Raw genomic sequence first — 18,106 nt, forward strand, 5'->3', positions numbered from 1 at the left:
TTCAGGCTTTTATAATTTTATTTTTTCAGACTCGGGGGGGGGGGCAGAGGTCAACACATATGTTACAACAACACATATGTTGTTTGTGGATTTAAATGACAATTTTTCATGCAAAGAAAACTAAAAAAAAAAAAATTCCAAGGGGAGGATAAAAGCATCGAAAGAGGTGAAAACCATTATAAATTGGGGCATGTGGAGAGTTTCCGTTATGCCGATGGGGAGATTGTCGGTCTTGTCCTCGCCAGTCGCAGGAAGTGTGACCACATACGAACCATGTAGTCTTTCGCATTGTGTTTTCTCTACAGCCAACAACTGAACAATTGCACAATAAACGGTCAAAATCCTGACATGAAAAATTATCATTTAAATCCACAAACAACATATGTGTAATCCAGGACATATAAAGACTGGGACCAGAAGATAATTACTTTCTCTCCATTGAAACCCATTCATATTTTTCGATTTCAACGGTCCCATGGGCTCTACCGGAAGGGGCGTGACTTCGCCACTCTATGTGGCTACGCCCCTGGGTGCAGCCATTTTTTGGTTTGTTCCTCAATCCTCAGACGCCAGACTTCCGAGTCGAAAGTCGAAGATCTCCCAGCTTTCTTGCGGCATTTCTCGGAGGCACGCCCCCTTTTTGACCCTAATCTTTCGGAAATCTGAGAGTAGACCGAGAGCAGTGATGAGGCTCAAAACCAAATGGCTGCGCCTGTGAAGATTTTTTTTTTTTTTTGTATTTGTACCACGTTGGTCATTTTAATGTCGATTTTAAATGCTCTTACATGCTTGATTACATTGCTACTTTATTCCGGTCACCAATTTATACATTGTATGGTCTAGCTGTGCGTGCAATACAATGTAAAGTTGTGTTGTTTGTTTTGGGGCTGGTTTGCTAAAGAGGCTAATGTTTCTAACAATAAACAACGACTAGCCAATTTCATGACACAATCACAAAGACGAACAGGAACGCTATTAATGTTCCGAGACCGGAAATGACGTGCAACTCGGCTCAGATCACGGCAAGACAAATAATGAAAAGGATAATACTGGGCTCTCAAGTTTTGAACTGAGATAAGAGTGAGATTTTGTCGGCGGGGGGTCTGTGGACTAATGTATGATAGTAAGCATTATTGGCCCTTAACACTAATATTCAGAAACAACACTGCCTCAACAGGCTATTGGCTTAAGCAATACCAGTAGAGGCATACACTTTTCCCTGAACTTTTAAACGTTGCAAACGTGCAAAAACATGATTATATATTTATGTGGCATTCAGTCCAATGCTTAAAATATATCTGTGGCATTCAGTAGGCCAATGGTGTGGTAAAGTTTGTAAAGTATGACCAAGTGTTTCTTTCTGTTCAATTGATACAACTTCATCAATCCCCTGTAGGAGAATTTTGTTAATTTTTGTCCCTGTAAAACAATAATGGTAAAAAAAAAAAAAATACAAAACATGACGGTAACTATGTAAGTCAAACTGTCCAATCTGAAGGCTCTACTTAACCACTCCCCCTACTCACCTCCACCAATGCAAACCGAACAGAGCTGAGTAGGGGAGGGCGTAGCCTAACTAGTTTGTGACCGACCCAGAGAAACGCAACGCAAATTCAATGTGAACATGTATGAGGCTTTAATAAAATCCCGGACGATTTTGAAATTCCGCCACACATTTTTTTTAAAGTGTGTCAAAAAGAGGGCATGTCCGGGCAAAAGAGGACGTCTGGTTACCCTGCCTACGGGAAACCCATTTGATTCCTACCTGTTCCACTATTAAATAGCGGCCCAAATTGGTGAGCGCTATCCTGGTATTTTCTCTGCGTGGGAAATACGAAGTGTGGCGTGTGAGCGTGTGCATGGGTTGAATTGCGCGTGTCTCACGCCGAATGCGTGAGACTTGAGAGCCCTGATGATAAATATAGACGTTTGCCGATTTTTGACTTCGCAATATACCCTACATTTGAAAGGAATACGGATATCCTTCTTTCGAAATTCCTTCATTCTCTCTCACCGCTAAAGCCAAGTACCTGAAAGTCGCTCCCTCTCTGTCGCCAATAACGCTGATCTGGAGCATCCCGTTGCTGGCGTTCCATCGTGAGATGATAACGCCCGGGAACGAAGCGAAGGCGCACTGCAAGAACGAGTTTGCCCGCCTCTTTTGTCTCTCCTGGGCTCCCGTGTGTTGTGGTTGACCAGGAAGAACAACACAGCGAGGCTGGTTGTCTGCGTGATGTTCGCTCATACAACTTGCTCGGTATTGTAAATCACGTCTACATTTAGTTTAAGTATTCATACGGTTACAGGTTTTTCACCACATGCTGTTAGCTCTCAAGATAAAGTAGCTATTTGACCGTATAAATCCAGGGATACGGAGATAAGGGTGCGATGCGATGTCCACAAACAGGTGACTGAACACCACCTCTTATCATACAGACATGACCGGCTGCCTCTTCAACCATCCACACAGCTGACTGAACACTACCTCTTATCGCACAGAGATGACCGCTGTGAGGGACGACGAGCCTGACTCCCCCAGATGTAGACGTTTTGTGATTCATTGGCCAAGTGGACCATGCCAATGATCCTGTTCGCCTTCGTGGTCCGGCTGAGGGACGGCCTCCCCCTCTCAGCCTCCACGGACTTCGCGCACAACCGAGAACTCCAGGAGAGGAAGCAGCAGCTCAGGAAGATGAGCAAGGCACTGAGCCGCTTCCCCGAGAGAGGGACGGTCAAGGGCCAGGACCTAAATATATAGTAGGAACTAAGCAAACTAAACATATGAAGCATACAGACATTGTGTTTTGATTCAAGCTCATCTCGGGTATCCCTGGTGACAGATGACCCTGGGGGTTGACCCTCTGGTTTGTTGACTAATGACATTATGGTTTGTTTTCTAAAACACCTGTTTCCCTCCCAATGTCTCAGCTTTGTTTCTTCGGAGGGAGTGTCCTATATGGCCGTGTGCCACCGCGGCCTCTCTGTAGCCAAGGCCTTCTGTTTCCTGGAGGACTTGTGCTGGGCATTCAAGGCGTGTTTCGATAGCAAGGCGGTCAGCCTAGCCGCCCGGCCATATCCCTTTTTGGAGTTTGGTGCGTAGAAGGAGGTGGCGGCTCCCACATTTGATGTCACCCATGATTCAATCCTAGATGGTACCTGTGTGCTGAGAGCCACTCTGCTTTTTCTGATACAGACGGCAGTATTCAGAAGCTAAAGCAGCAATACAACCAGATCGGGGGTGGCCCGGCGCTGGAGATCACGTTGGCTGAGGTCCAGGATGACCTAAAACGACGGCCTCCGAAAGCGCTAACCATAGAGGAGTTGGAGCTAGCCCAGGAGCTCGCCAACGGGCATTTGGAGCACGGCCCTGGGTCTGGTAGGTTAACCATCAACAGCTCCCATCACAAAAGATGCTGTTGATTCCATTTTAGCTTATTACCTACAGTATTATACATTAGAGGGTGATAAGGGTGCGGATAGTCTGGCACCTTGGCTGTTGGTGGTCCCAGCCAAGAGGGTCTGGGTCTGACCCCTAAGGGGACTGGGTCTGACCCCCTAAGGGGACTGGGTCTGACCCCTAAGGGGACTGGGTCTGACCCCCAAAGGGGACTGGGTCTGACCCCCAAAGGGGACTGGGTCTGACCCCTAAGGGGACTGGGTCTGACCCCTAAGGGGACTTGGTCTGTCCCCCTAAGGGGACTGGGTCTGACCCCTAAGGGGACTGGGTCTGACCCCCTAAGGGGACTGGGTCTGTCTCCCTAAGGGGACTGGGTTTGACCCCCTAAGGGGACTGGGTTTGACCCCCTAAGGGGACTGGGTCTGACCCCCTAAGGGCACTGGGTCTGACCCCTAAAGGGATTGGGTCTGACCCCCTAAGGGGACTGGGTCTGACCCCTAAAGGGATTGGATCTGACCCCCTAAGGGGACTGGGTCTGACCCCTAAGGGGATTGGGTCTGACCCCCTAAAGTGACCAGGTCTGATCCCTAAAGGAACTGGGTCGGACCCCCTAAAGGGACCGGGACTGACCCTTACCCTGAGGGCTCCTTCAGCGATGCATTGTGCTTTAATTCCATGGGGGCTTGACATGGCAGCAGGCGGTGGTTTAAACTTTTGTAGTACTATACTAGTAGTAGTTGGTCCTGTTATCTAAGATGTGTTGTGGCTGCGTAGGTCACACTGTGAGACTTGAACCAGTGGCTCCAGCAGGCATCCTGTCCCTGGTCCTCAACATCGTGTGTGCCTCTCTGAACCTCGTCCGGGGCGTCCACCTCATGGAGAACACCTTCCAGGTAGGAGGGCTGAATCACCTCATTGTTCCCCTTCAGGGTTCGTTGTGTGACCCAAGAGTTGGAGGGTGTTTGACTCCCAGCCTGGAATCCACTACACTATGACCAGTCTACCTGTAGGCCGCTTTGAGTAGGACCTCTATCCAGGACCTGCTCATGAAGGTCAGGGTTTAAATTCACTGTAGGTCTCCTTGAATAAAAGTGTATGCTAAATGACTAGTAAAAACACGTCTTGCTAAGCATGTTTTTCAGTCATTATCATAGACAATAAAACAGTATTTCAAGGTCATTTTATATTCTTGAGCCTTTAATATACAGTGTTTCCCCCAGAAAATGTCTTAATCAAGGTGGTCAATTCCATTCACGACCATTGTTGTGAACTAGCCTGGCTAACATCTCAATCTACATTGAGATGAGGTCTGGGAACCACACATTAATTTTCTCGTATTTGAGGCGTGGTTTACGATTGCCCGGAGCCGTTTATTGGGCCCTACGAATGTCTTTCATATGAGTCTGTACGTAGCTCAAAGCCAATCGTATCAACTATACCAGCTGACGTATGTAGAGCGTCAGAAATTCGATGAGGAAGAAGACGATGGGTGTGTCGCATAGACGTCGTCATCGTCTTGCCGTCCCTCCCCGTTCTGTGATTGGTTCCCTATCTCAGGTGAAAATCGGATCCATGGAATCCAGGCTGACTAGCAGCGCGAAATGAAATCGCGCGCAATGCAGCATGGGCATACCCAGGCTAGTTGTGAACAGTATTACGATGCATTATTTATCTTTTATTTTTAATACCTGATGGAAGTATTTATATAGTTTTCTTTCCCTACGAGAGTTTTCTACTTTGTTAATGGCAACAACTATTCACGTTAGAAAATTTACAAGATCTAGCTACACCGGAAACAAAACAACAAGCATGCCGCACAAACTTGTTGGGGCAAGCAAGGATACAAAGCGGGTGAAAAACTCCTTAAAAGTGTGCGTGTGTGTGTGCGTGTGTGTGTGCGTGTGTGTGTGTGTGTGTGTGTGTCACTCTGTTCGAGCCTGCACGAGAGTTCAATGCTGTTAGGTCTTTCTGACCAATCGCAGTTCAAGGCCCAACTGGGCTGTACCACTTCGGGAGGGGCCGCTCAGTTACCCCCCTCTAGACAAAATCGACTTGGCTGCGACGTTGCGTCTGTGTTGAGTGAGTGAGAGGTTGCGGGCGCACTGCTCAGGCTGCCGGACGGCGCTGCAAGGAACTTTTATAAACGCAATATTGTTATCCCGCAGTAATCAGCCCGACAGCCCCAAAACGTTAACGGCCCACCGGGAATTCTCCCGACTCTCCCGATTACCACTCCGCCACCGTGTGTGTGTGTGTGTGTGTGTGTGTGTGTGTGTGTGGTCGTTATTCGATAGCTTGGTAATGTGTATAGGCCTACGTACGGTAGGAATATTCATACTAGTTTAAATAATAAATGTTGAAGTATTTCCCATCTTTGCTGATCAAGAGTTTTGTTCGAAAGTTCAGTGATTGAACGTTTTTTTTCGTTCAGCCTTTCGTTTTACGATAGGCCTACCACTGCGGGTCTCTCTTCTTACTGTCCTTCTCAACACTCCCTGATCTCCCTAAAAGGCTAGCAGCACGAAATAAAGGGATATTTAGAATAGAAAAAAATGTGCGATTAATCGCGAGTTAACTATGACATTAATTTGATTAATTGCAATTAAATATTTGAATCGCTTGACAGCACTAATTTTTATACATTGGTAGTCAAGGCGGGGCTCTATTGTTGTTTAGGCGGCCGCCTTAACCATACAGTGCTGGGGGAAACACTGATATACGTTTTTACTTCTTTGCTTTTGAAATGACAGCCCATATTTTCCCAAGCAGTCACTCTGTTGAACGCTCAGAAATAGCACCCAACCTTTCACTGAACAAGGGCTATCAACACTGTTCTGCATCTACCTCATGTATATTTCAATTTTTCAATTCCAATATTGTTGTTATTAATATATTGCCATTCCACTGAACTGCCTTGCACTGTATTGATATTGAAATCTTAAATCACTTATATTGACTGCACGTATATTGACTGCACTGATATTGCACCTTTTCTTCCCTCTCTTGTATTGTTATTGTATATTCTTTTTTGCAAATTAGTATATTATATTGTATTGTTATACTGTATACTTAACAGTATATTTATATTTCGTATTGTTCTTTCTGTTTTGTATTTTCTTTTTTATATATTAACAATAGGTTAAGTGTTGAGTGTTATACTTGGAGAGCTAAGGGTTAACCAAAGTCAAATTCCTTGTTTGTTATGCAAACCTGGCCAATAAAGCTGAATCTGAATCTGAATAGTTGTTTACATCTATAATGTTCTCCTATTGAAAAGGACGACTATGACGCACTATGGAGTGTGGTGGCGTTTCTCCTGGCGTTCGTGCTCTGTCTTTTTCAGGTAAGACACATTCTTATTGATGTTCAGCTCAAAGTAACGCATTTTATCCTTCAGAAGTACTTTCTAACATAAAATGTATGTATGTGTTTTTCTTTTCTTTTCTCTTTTGGTTAACCTTCAACAACGGCTTCACATTCACAACACAGAATATACAACACAGAATGCATGAATATACCTATTCATACATGTATCCCCATATATGTAAATTCATGCACACATACTTTCATATGCATATATCTGCCTATGCCATGCTGCACTACGCCAGAGTAATATAATCAGACGAAAACAAAGGTTAGTTTCTCCAGAGAATGTCTGATAGGAAGAGAACTGGCACTTTCTGGTAACTTCCTGTTTCTGAACTGGTTGCGGTGACACATCTCTGTCCATGCGAGGGCGCTTGCGGGCGATTGCAAAATGAATGGGAGTCGACAGGGTTTCACCCTCAAATTCTAAGATAATACACTCAGCTGAATATAATTTATTTTAAGTTCACTTATCTGTTAAAAATATCCATTCAGAAAGATGATGGCGTCATATCCAGAGGTCCTGCTTTATGGCAAGTTCTGAGTCACTTTGGCCCTTCTGCATAATTAATATATATATATATATATATATATAACCATTAACTCTGACGAGGAGTCCTCCTTAAGATAATGTTTCTTATTCTGCTTTAGCTTCAGATTCCATCAAGTGGGGTCTCTGGTCATAATAAGTTGCAAGTCCGTCCCTGACAAATAAGCATTAATTAGGAGAATGCTACAACGCCCCAAACTGTAATAAATCGAATGGACATAAGTACTCATTCATTCGACTTTTGAACTATAATCTATATTGAACTTGTGGAATCTACAATAAAATTTGTGATATTTCAACGACAAGCAGGTGAAAGAGATACATTTAGCCGTCTAGCCCCATAGACCCCCATTCAATCTGCACTCACCCGCGATCACCCCCAGTGGAATTAAAATGGAACTGCAACCAAGTTCGATACAATGGGGCTCAATAGAGAGTGACGGGCTCTGGTTTCTCCAAGAACCTGTCAGCTGCTTCAAGTGTGATTTGAAAGTAATATCTCTGAATGTTAATGGGATAAATAATGTCATAAAGAGGGAAAAAGATTTAGCTGGAGATTGGGGATGGAGAAAGAGAAAGCGGACATAGTTTACTTGCAAGAAATCCATTTGGAAAAAACAGGAACATTAAAAATTAAAGAAGATAACAAAGAGTCAGGTATATTATAGCGCATATAACTCAAAACAAAGGGGAGTAGCAATAATAATTAAACCTTCATAATTAATAATTCACTTCTGCAGAAAATAGTTTCTAGAAATAATTTAAAAAGTACTAAAATACTATGTGGAAATAAACGACATAAAGGATATGGATCCAATTATTTTATGTGAAGGAGCCAAAGCTTTCTTCAGAGGACATATTATTTCATATTCCTAAGCTAGGATAAAAAGAAGAGCACAACAGAAACAGCTAGTTGAGGACATAAAAACAGTAGATATAGACATAGTCAAACAAATAGCAATGAGGATAAGCTACAATTAAAGGAAAAACTGACAATTAGAAAAAATATGCATGTTTGAGATTGAAAAGTTAATGACGTTAAAAAGCAAGAAAGTTGTGATGGTGGGCAGAAGTCCTTAAAAATACTGGCTTTTAAACTCAAGAAACAAAGCACATATTACAAACTTAAAACCAGATCAAGTTAGAATAATAACTGGACCAGATTGCTGAATAATTTGCTAGTTACTACGAAAAACTGTATACAGCAGAGGTAAGTGCAGATCGAGATACATTTAAGGCATATATAAAAAAAATTTGGATCTACCAAAAGTAACAAGTAAGTAATGAAAAGTTAACAAAACAAATAACAGCATATGAGGTATATAAGCAAATGCAGGGGTTGAAAAATGGGAAATCTCCAGGTAACGACCGATTTGCAATTAATTCTACTAAGTTTTTAAAGACCAATTAAGTCCACTACTGGTTAGAGCATACAGGCATGCATTAGATACAATAAAGTGGTCTCAAACATGGTCATCATCAAAAGTAACATTAATACATAAAGAAGGGAAAGATACCAGAAAATGTGCTTCATATAGACCTATATCACTACTTAACACAGATCAACAGGCTAAAATACACAAAAAAACAGGCTTAAAGACACAATTACAGATATAATTACTCCCGACCAATGTGGTTTTATCCCAGGAAGAATCCTGTCTGATAATAACATTGAACAACAACGAACATTGAATATAATTGATCATGCACAAAAAGAGAATGATGAGCTGATACTGATGACCTTAGATGCTAAAAAGGCTTTTGATCTAGTTAACTGGCCTTCTATGTTTGAGACAATTAAGAGCTTTGGTAGGATGAGACATTCTGCCAATGGTTACAAGCACTATTTTATTAAACCTCTGTCTATAGTTAAAACAAATGGTACCTTTTCGAGGAAATTTACAATCCAAAGAGGCACTAGACAACGAGACCTTCTCTCCCCCCTTCTATTTGCAATATATATTGAAGTGATGACAATAGGTATAAGAAAAAATGTAAATATTAGAGGGATAAAGATAGGAAAATAAATGCATATATTAGGACTATATGAAGATTCAATTCAATTGTATTTGTATAGCCCATAATCACCATTACAGTCTCAATGGGCTTAACAGGCCAAATATTTATTATATGATGATGATATTTAGACAATGTCATTATTTATTTAACTTGAACCTGAAAGTTCAATTCAACACTTAATGGAGGAGATTGAAGGATACAGCACAGTATCAGGATCAGTGTAATAATGCCGTTTAAAACAACGGCGTTACCTAATCTAACTAATTACTGTTTCCGTCGTTACAACGCCGTTACCGTTACTGTACGTTAAAGGCGGTGCGTTACTATGAATTGATTGAATATACTGCGTAATCCGAACGCACCGCTGACTCCAAACACAAACTGCTAGCGAGGAGACCGGGTGGGTTAACAATGAGATAAGCGATTATGATTGGCTAAGGCAGAGTCATGTTTCATGGTAGCCAATCGGAGCCAGTGTTTTTACACACAAGCCAGAACACGCCTGCCACACACGCAAACGCACACACCAAACAGATTCGATTAAGCAGCAGAAATGGCGAGTCTGGAGCAATCCGCTGAAAAGTTGGCATTTTCTGTCGTATTCGGAAGATGTTCCACAGCCTTTGCAACTAAAAATTCAGTTGGAAGTATATAAGGGCCCTGAATAGGCAGTTAAACCATTCAACACATTAAGGCCAAGTGAAAACTGCTCAGAAAAATCCAAATTCTTTGACATATAGCAACTTTCTTTTTTTACAGTAACGCAAATAGTTACTTTCCCTGGTAACTAGTTACTTTTATTATAGAGTAATTCAGTTACTAAATCAGTTACTTTTTGAAACAAGTAGTGAGTAACTATAACTAATTACTCTTTTAAAGTAACGTTCCCAACACTGATCAGGATATAAAATTAATGAAAATAAATGTGAATGTTTAAGTACTGGTACGCAGGTGAATCAGGCATTCAAACACGTTATACATTTAAAGTGGGTTACAGAGATGATAAAATATCTGGGTATTTTCATTAGTAAAAAAAAAATCAACTTTTCAAAAATAACTGAATGTTTGAAAGAAAGTCTCCCACAACGTATTTTCTTATTTCAAGCATTATCAGATATACCAGAAAGGGTTAGGGTTCATACGTGGAATAAAATGATTGCAAATTTTGTCTGAAATAAAGGAAAACACAGAGTTCAATTTACTAACCCAACAGAAAGATGAAGGAGGGCTAGGCCTCCCGAATATACAAAATTATTATTATGCAACTCAAATTGTAACAATAATGAAGTGGATCAAAGGTGACACAGAGATAAAATGGATAAATATGGAGAACGAGCTAACAAAAGGATTAATAGGATTCCCTTAAAAAGGGAACACTGTCCTTTTTAAGGAAAGAGAACCAAAAACAACACCTACGGTTTGTGCAAAAAAAATCAAATACAGAGCGAAAATGTACAGCTCAGAGAAATTATGAAAGACCCAGAATTTATACAAAATAGAAAAGATACAATTTTACAATGTTGGTATAGCAAGGGATTTTTGCATTTTCACAATTTCTCCCTGAAAATACATATGAAGCCATGTCTTCTAGGTATGGTCTAGAGCAATTTTCTTTTTTTAAATATCTACAGCTAAGGAGTAACATTAAGCAAAATTTAGAAGAGGAAACAAATGTAAATTAATTATTACAATATATGATAGAAAATCTAATAAAATGTAGGACAAAATTATCATGTTTTTACAAAATACTGCAAAGATTAACAAGAGTAGAAAGTAAAGCAAAAGGAAAATGGGAAAAATAGTTATCTATTTGAAGGGAGACTGTTTGAATGGAAGGATCTCTCCAATAGCAGGAGCTGATTGCTTGAGAGGATGTGGGGAAAGTAAAGCAAATCATACATATATTTTTTACATGTCCGGTAATAAGATATTTCTAGGAAGAGGTAGAGAAAGCCATCAAAGACCTCCTTGACATTAGGGAATCCCTGACATGTGAAAATTGGTTGGGTATTAACATACACACTGAAACCGCACTGAAACAGCTGACAAGGCTATGGAAACAACCAGAATTACATCAGTGGTGCAAAACAATAGAACAAGTGTTTGAGGTGGTGAAGCTTACATCTGTGGCTAATGGCAGCCTGGACAGGTAAAATAGAGAAAATTCAGGGTATATTGGCAAGCTGATGGGGTACTTTGATAGCTTGGGGTAGGACAGATCACACACACACACACACACACACACACACACACACACACACACACACACACACACACACACACACACACACACACACACACACACACACACACACACACACACACACACACACACACACACACACACACACACACACACATTTTTCCAATTTGTTTCCCTCATTAAATAAAAGTACTTTCTAACCCCAGTCCATGTGTGGACGTCTCCCCACAGTGCCAGCTCTATCTCTTCCACTCGTCACACAAGAGGCTAAAGGCGCTCTCTCTGCTGGGCGTGCTGGTGCTGTGCAATGCCTTCCTGTTTGGCCTGAGGAACCGCTGGCAGCTGCTGTTCCACACCGTCGTGGCCTGTCTCTCCACCGCCCTCATCCTGTCCCGCAAGCTCCTGGACCGGAGCAATGACTGTGGGGTGTGAGGGAAGACTCTCTCCCTCTCTCTGTCTCTGTCTCTCTCCGTCCCCTTTCAGGTTAAGTCAGTTACTGAAGGTAAAACTGGCCATATCAATTACATAGACCACTTTTAATTGTCATGATGTAGGGATTAATGCTTAAAGGAGTGGAATTCAATACTTCTGTTGGACTTACAGGAAGCTGTTGCACTTTGAATACTTTTCATTTCGATTTTTTTTTGCTAAGACCGAGACATTTAAAGAGCAAGACATTTTAAGGGAATTAATTATTTTTTTCCCTGAGCAATACCATTAGCTGTATCTCATTTCAACATAGAAAGGTAAAGACATGTTGAAGACTGCTGAGCTTCATATGTGAAGTAGGGAAATGCTTGTTGATTACCACAGTGTTGAGGATACATTTAGACTTAACTTTTATACAGAAGTTGGTGTTACATCTATAGACTTTTTCTAAAATCAACTCTGAACCAAAGTTTTAGACTCGAAGGAGACCCTTTGTGCTATCTTAATCCTTACAGTTGTTCAACCTGTAGAAGATATTTTCATGGGTTTATTCTGGGTACTATTGTTGTTCTTTTGATTGGGACATTTTGATGATATTTCGATATGGACGTAATGCATTCTCCCTATTTTTGGGCATTTTAGTTCCTGCTGAAGGACAATAGGCTCTGGTATTTGGGAGCTGGGCTGCTCTTTCCAAACACTCGAGTCTTAAATCTATTAGACAGAGACAAAGGGGATACAGGCTGATCAACAAATCATTTTCCATATTTTTGACATCGCCCATTCATAACATTGAGAGTTGAATTTAATGAACTCCAAATGATTAGGCTGTTTTGAATACTTTGTTTGAAAACAAAAATGGTGATTGTTTAATAATTCAACGCCTGCTTCCAGTCTGTTGTACATCTGTGATATATATTATCAAATGTTTATTATTTGATAATATCGACACTGTGGTGTTTTTGATGAGTGTCAAAATGAACGTCCAAATTCTGCACTACCGATTTTGTTATTATTGGTTGTATTTTGATTGAATATTTGCTTTATTTTTTGCTACTGCAGTTGGTCTTAAGTGGGGTAGATATTGGACTATGATGAGGGTATGTTCATTCGGTTTTAAATTTAGTTTTCCTCAGAGGTGCATGACCGGGCAGAAATGTTTTTTATTTGTAATAATATGGCTGCTGATGAATGTGGAACAATTGGTTGAATGTCTGATCTATTTTCAGTTTTAGTAGAAATGTGCCTAAATGCTGTGCAGTGTGAAGAGGGCGTGTGAATGTGTAGCAGAGAAGCAGATGACGGACAGAGGCTGCGGTGTGCTCACAGCAGCCACCATGGCTGTCCTTCCTGTCTTAACTTTCATTTTCAAATGCTCTTTCAAAACAAATGAAGAATAACACATGATGTTGAGGAAAGGCCATCCCACGACTGGATGGCCTTCAGACATAGCTTACTAGCTTATAGTTCTAAGTCATGTCATTGTTTTGAAGTTTTTCTATCGAAATGTCATTGTATATATTAATGCTTACATTTTTAAACACAAGATGTTTAATCAGAAGAATCGAAAATAAGGCCCTGTTTTGTCTAAATTATTTGTTTTTCAACTATTTAAAAGCAAGGCTTATGTAACAATTTCATATTTGTGATCTTGTATAATAATCAGTGCATCTTTGATGCTGAGAGATTTTTTTCTCGAAGAAAAATGCAAAAAGAGGGGAGATTGACAAAATATGTAGACTGTGGATTTCACTACCAACATGATTTTTATGACCTAATGAAAGTTCAGTAAATATAAGATTGTATGTTTGGGAACACTGGAGAACTGCACTGTTTAATTATCATATGTTGATATTTTTGGTATGGTATATACCTGGCCACAGAACTTGGTCTAAAACATTGTCTGCATATCAGGTGCTAGGATTTGATTTGTTTTGTTATTTTGATGCCTTCTGTCTTAAAGCCATACGGCGGGACATTCTTTCCTGACCCCAATGTTCAATTTTAAAAATAACTCAAATACATTTGATTATTCATTGGAATTTCTGGATAAAGTATGTCTTCTGCTTTGGTAAAACTGACATTTAATTAATAAATAGAGGCTTTTTAATTTGCTGTTTTATCATTGGATTCTGTAAAAATACATCATCTTAGCCCACCCCAATTAAAAATATCGTACAATTATACCTTTGCCTAAAATGTAAAGATAAGTCGACTTGTTGTACTAACTTAGTTCTCTGTGGTAGGCCTACATTCTTCATTGACTGACATTGACCTTTAATTGTTTTGCTTCTACAACGGTACAGCCCATACTACAGTAGTTTTGGATTTAACCTTTACACAGTTTGCCAACAACAGAAATAATGTAGTCTCAAACTGTTGGGTTGATCAACGTTAACCTTATCTATCCAGTAATGCATTTCTGATTTGTGAAAGCAGGGGGCGCCCTTACACTACCAGAGACGTCAAGTTAGGGAAATTCTTCAACATCGGGGTTTGGAGAAGGAAAGGTCTAGGTGCTGCCTGTCCATTGACATTTGTGATTCCATTCAATTTCACACCACATTATCAAGTTCACACAAATGGATACGTGTTTATGTTTGACATTGAAATAGATTAAATTAAAGGGATACTTTACAGATTCTGAACCAGCGTTCTATCATTATAAAATCGCTGTTGTAATAAAAAAAAAAAAAAAATCCCTCAATCTAACCCAGTCTTCCCTTGGCCCTGCTTTCCTGATCTAATTTTCTCCTGAGATGACGTCAAATGACGCGTTTGATGTCATCTCAGTAAAACTTTGCTTGCCTGCTAGAAGCATGGGTTAGTAGGGCCGAGGACTACAAACCACTGGTCCGCATATTTGTGAGCCCACCAATAAGGAATGAGGGGGGGCGAAGCTCTTGTACGAGCTGTAAACATAATGTCCGCCATGTTTCTTCACCGCTTAGCTAGAGCAGTGTTTTTCAACCTTTATTAAGTCGCGGCACCCTTTGCATGAATAAAAAATCTCAAGGCACCCCAATATATATATATATATATATATATATATATATTGGGGTGCCTTGAGATGTTTTTAATGTTGATTGTCATTAGAATACATGCACACGCTGTCTCTGACTGACAAACAAATGCATGACGCATGTAGCCTACTACTCTTACACGCGCACACACACACACACACACACACACACACACACACACACACACACAAGAGGGCGTAAATGTGACTTATTCAGTGAGTGATTTGGGTCTGGGAGGTTGCTCCTGTGCATGCATTGGCAGGTCGGCTGCGCCCTCCAAAGTGCACAAATTCCAAGGGACTATAACTGGACCCAGTCAAAACAAGCAGAGGTCTCAGCTGGAAAATACTTATTAAATCTCTCATCAAGGGTTTGCAGATGATGAGAGATAAGGCCGGAATATATTTTGCTGTTTGGATTTGCACTGTACAGGGGAACATCTCAACTCTCCCCTGTTTCACACAAGAGCGCCAGAGAGTGAGTTTAGACTTGAAGCCACGCAATTTGTCGGATGAGCTTAGTCGATTTTCCTCTTTACCTTACATTTTAGAATTAAGTTCATTGAGGTTCTTTAATATATCGGCCAGGTATGCGAGTTTCTCACATCATTGCGCATCTACAATGAACTCTTTATATGCAGAATTCTCTCCTGCTAGAAACACTCAGAGTTCTTTTCTTAACTCGTACAGTCGGTCCAAGCACTTTCCGCGTGAGAGCCAGCGGGCAGCCGTGTGCAGCAACAAGCTCTGATGCTCGGCTCCCATTTCCTCGCATAGAATGGAAAGAAGACGAGACTTTAACTGTCGCGCCTTTATGAAATTAACTATGTCCACTGCCCTGTCCAGTACATCTGAAAGATCTTTGGGTAAAGTCTTGGCAACCAGTGCCTCCCGGTGAAGGAAACAATGCGTTGTGCGAACATTTTGGTTTTGCTCTCTGATCCTGCTGATGTAACCTTTGACATTGCCGGTCATCGCAGCAGCGCCATTGGTGCAGACACTGATACAGTACCTTGAACCCTGTTCAAGGTACTCTGTTGTTGCATGGTATATTTCCTCTCCTGTTGTTTTTTGCGGCAAACCCTTGCAAGAATAATTGCCTTATTTTCTCTAAGACCACGTCCTCTATGTCTGCCGACATGTCATTTATACGCCTTCCAATGGTAGAGTTCGAAAGTGGTACCTTTGCGGTCTCTTTAGCCTGTGGTCCTATCATTTTGTTTACAATAGCAGTGCAGGCTGGCTCTATTATTGATTCGGCAATGGTGTGGGACTTCTTAGCCTTAGCTGTTATTTCGGCTACCAGGTAGCCGAAATAACAAAAATGCCTTCAGTGCATTTTTTTTTTTGCACCTGCTCCTGTCGGCTGTGTTCGCTTTTCAAACAAACAAAGTATTCATTATTTTGGTTGGCATGTGATGGGTGATTTGTTGTCAGATGTCTTTTCACCTTTCTGGGTGCCATAGCATGGTTGGACAATTTCACACCACATAACAGGCACAGGGGGAGAGGACATGACAGCTCTCCAGTGATGATGAATCCAAACGTGAGGTTATTGTCATCATACTCATTTCTTCATCTTGCTGGAGGTGTCTACCTCCTTCACTGACTGACCAGAAGAAGACAATGTTGAGGGCTCAGATTCAGATGTATCAGACTGGAGCTTTTCTTTTCCAAAACCTGTACATGTTGCTGGCTAATTAACCGCTGCACAACGCTATGACAACTCATCCGATATCGGATGAGTATATAATTTTAATCTTGCTTTGCTAATGTTTTCTTTCTTAGACAGTATCGGCTTCCTGTGTTGTCCAGGCCATCAGAGCTAATTACCCAGCACAAGATGAGCAGTACCGTGGCTACCAGGAGACAGTAGATGCTCAAGATGAGCTGTGACTATTTTGACTCTACCAAACGCACCCTACACGTTTTATTTTTTGTAAATAGTTCATATTTTTTCATGAATAAAACTTCAAATTGATGTTGGTTGTTGTGATTTGTTTACTAACCCAAGTGCTGTTATACTAAAATAGGCGTACTGTATTAGATAAACACTTATTTCAACTGGGGAGAAAAAGTTTTGTACAAAAAGTTGATATGCTGAGCTACTGTAATTAGCAAATGTTTTTATGCTGTACAGCAATATACAAATGATGTGTTTTAAAAAAACGACAGCAGGGCCCCGTTTCCCGATAACGATGGATCCACGCTCGGATCATTCTCACGATGGATCTTGATCCATCGTAAATTTCTTTGGAGCGTTTCCCGAAACTCCTCTTAACATGAATGCACGTTCACTGCACTCACAACGTTCGTTACCAACAATGCTTTTGGGAAACGGTGTGAAAACTGTATGATGCTCGTACGACGCACTTCACGAACCACTTAGGCTGACGATGCTTTTGGGAAATGGGGCCCTGAAGTCTAAACTAGCCAACGTATCATGGGGACATGTATAAACAAAGTTTGCTCACGCTACCACTCGTGCTAGGTCCTTTCCCCTCCAAACGGAAACAGGTGGGCGGTGCAGCGAGCTCAATGCACTGTGGTAGTTGGAGGATTACTTACTTTTGAGCCAGAGAGCCACTTTCTGCCTTTGCTCAGGCTAGGATTTCAAATTCTTTTGCACATTTATAATGCATAGAATTATTTACTTCATATAACCTTCATATCGCCACCGGTGAAGCATCCCTTTAAGATCAGGGGAATCCAATCAGCATGTCAATCAGCTCATTTGACATGCTGATTGGATGATGGTGGGTCACTCTGACCTTGATTATTTAATACTGTACTCCACCTGGTGCTTCTTGTGAATGCCAGTACTTAAAGGGGAATTACACCGGCGGAAACATGAATATGTATTGAAATTGGGTCCTATATGTAGTCGAATAATAAAATAAATTTCGAATTTGGTGCCGTCATGACCGAGAAAAGGCAGATAGTGACTTTTTTTCGCGCTTGTGGATTGAAGACAACAACTCCCACCATGCACCACGATGCACAGCTTCACAGGCCACTCCCACTGACCTAGATCTCCACCTATCAGAGACCTCGCGGTTCCATCTACCAAGCTGATACCGCAAGACAGCTTGAAAATCAATTCACACAACATTTCTAGTG

General features: G+C 41.1%; 1 protein-coding gene across 2 annotated transcripts; it reads left to right on the forward strand.

The window, feature by feature from the left end:
- Positions 1-1,895: 1,895 nt before the first annotated feature.
- On the forward strand, positions 1,896-14,074 carry sec22c (SEC22 homolog C, vesicle trafficking protein). Of its 2 annotated transcripts, XM_079755265.1 has the most exons (7): positions 1,896-2,407; positions 2,500-2,757; positions 2,929-3,092; positions 3,194-3,376; positions 4,172-4,290; positions 6,675-6,740; positions 11,767-14,074. In XM_079755265.1, the coding sequence occupies exons 2-7, from the start codon at positions 2,576-2,578 to the stop codon at positions 11,965-11,967; spliced, it is 915 nt and encodes a 304-aa protein (XP_079611391.1). In that variant the 5' UTR covers positions 1,896-2,407; positions 2,500-2,575; the 3' UTR covers positions 11,968-14,074. The 2 variants fall into 2 exon arrangements, with proteins under 2 accessions (XP_079611391.1, XP_079611392.1); XM_079755266.1 differs by having other exon boundaries at positions 1,896-2,757.
- The last annotated feature ends 4,032 nt before the right edge of the window (positions 14,075-18,106 follow it).

Source organism: Pollachius pollachius, assembly GCF_949987615.1.
Source record: "Pollachius pollachius genome assembly, chromosome: 17".
In the NCBI taxonomy this organism is placed as follows: domain Eukaryota; kingdom Metazoa; phylum Chordata; class Actinopteri; order Gadiformes; family Gadidae; genus Pollachius; species Pollachius pollachius.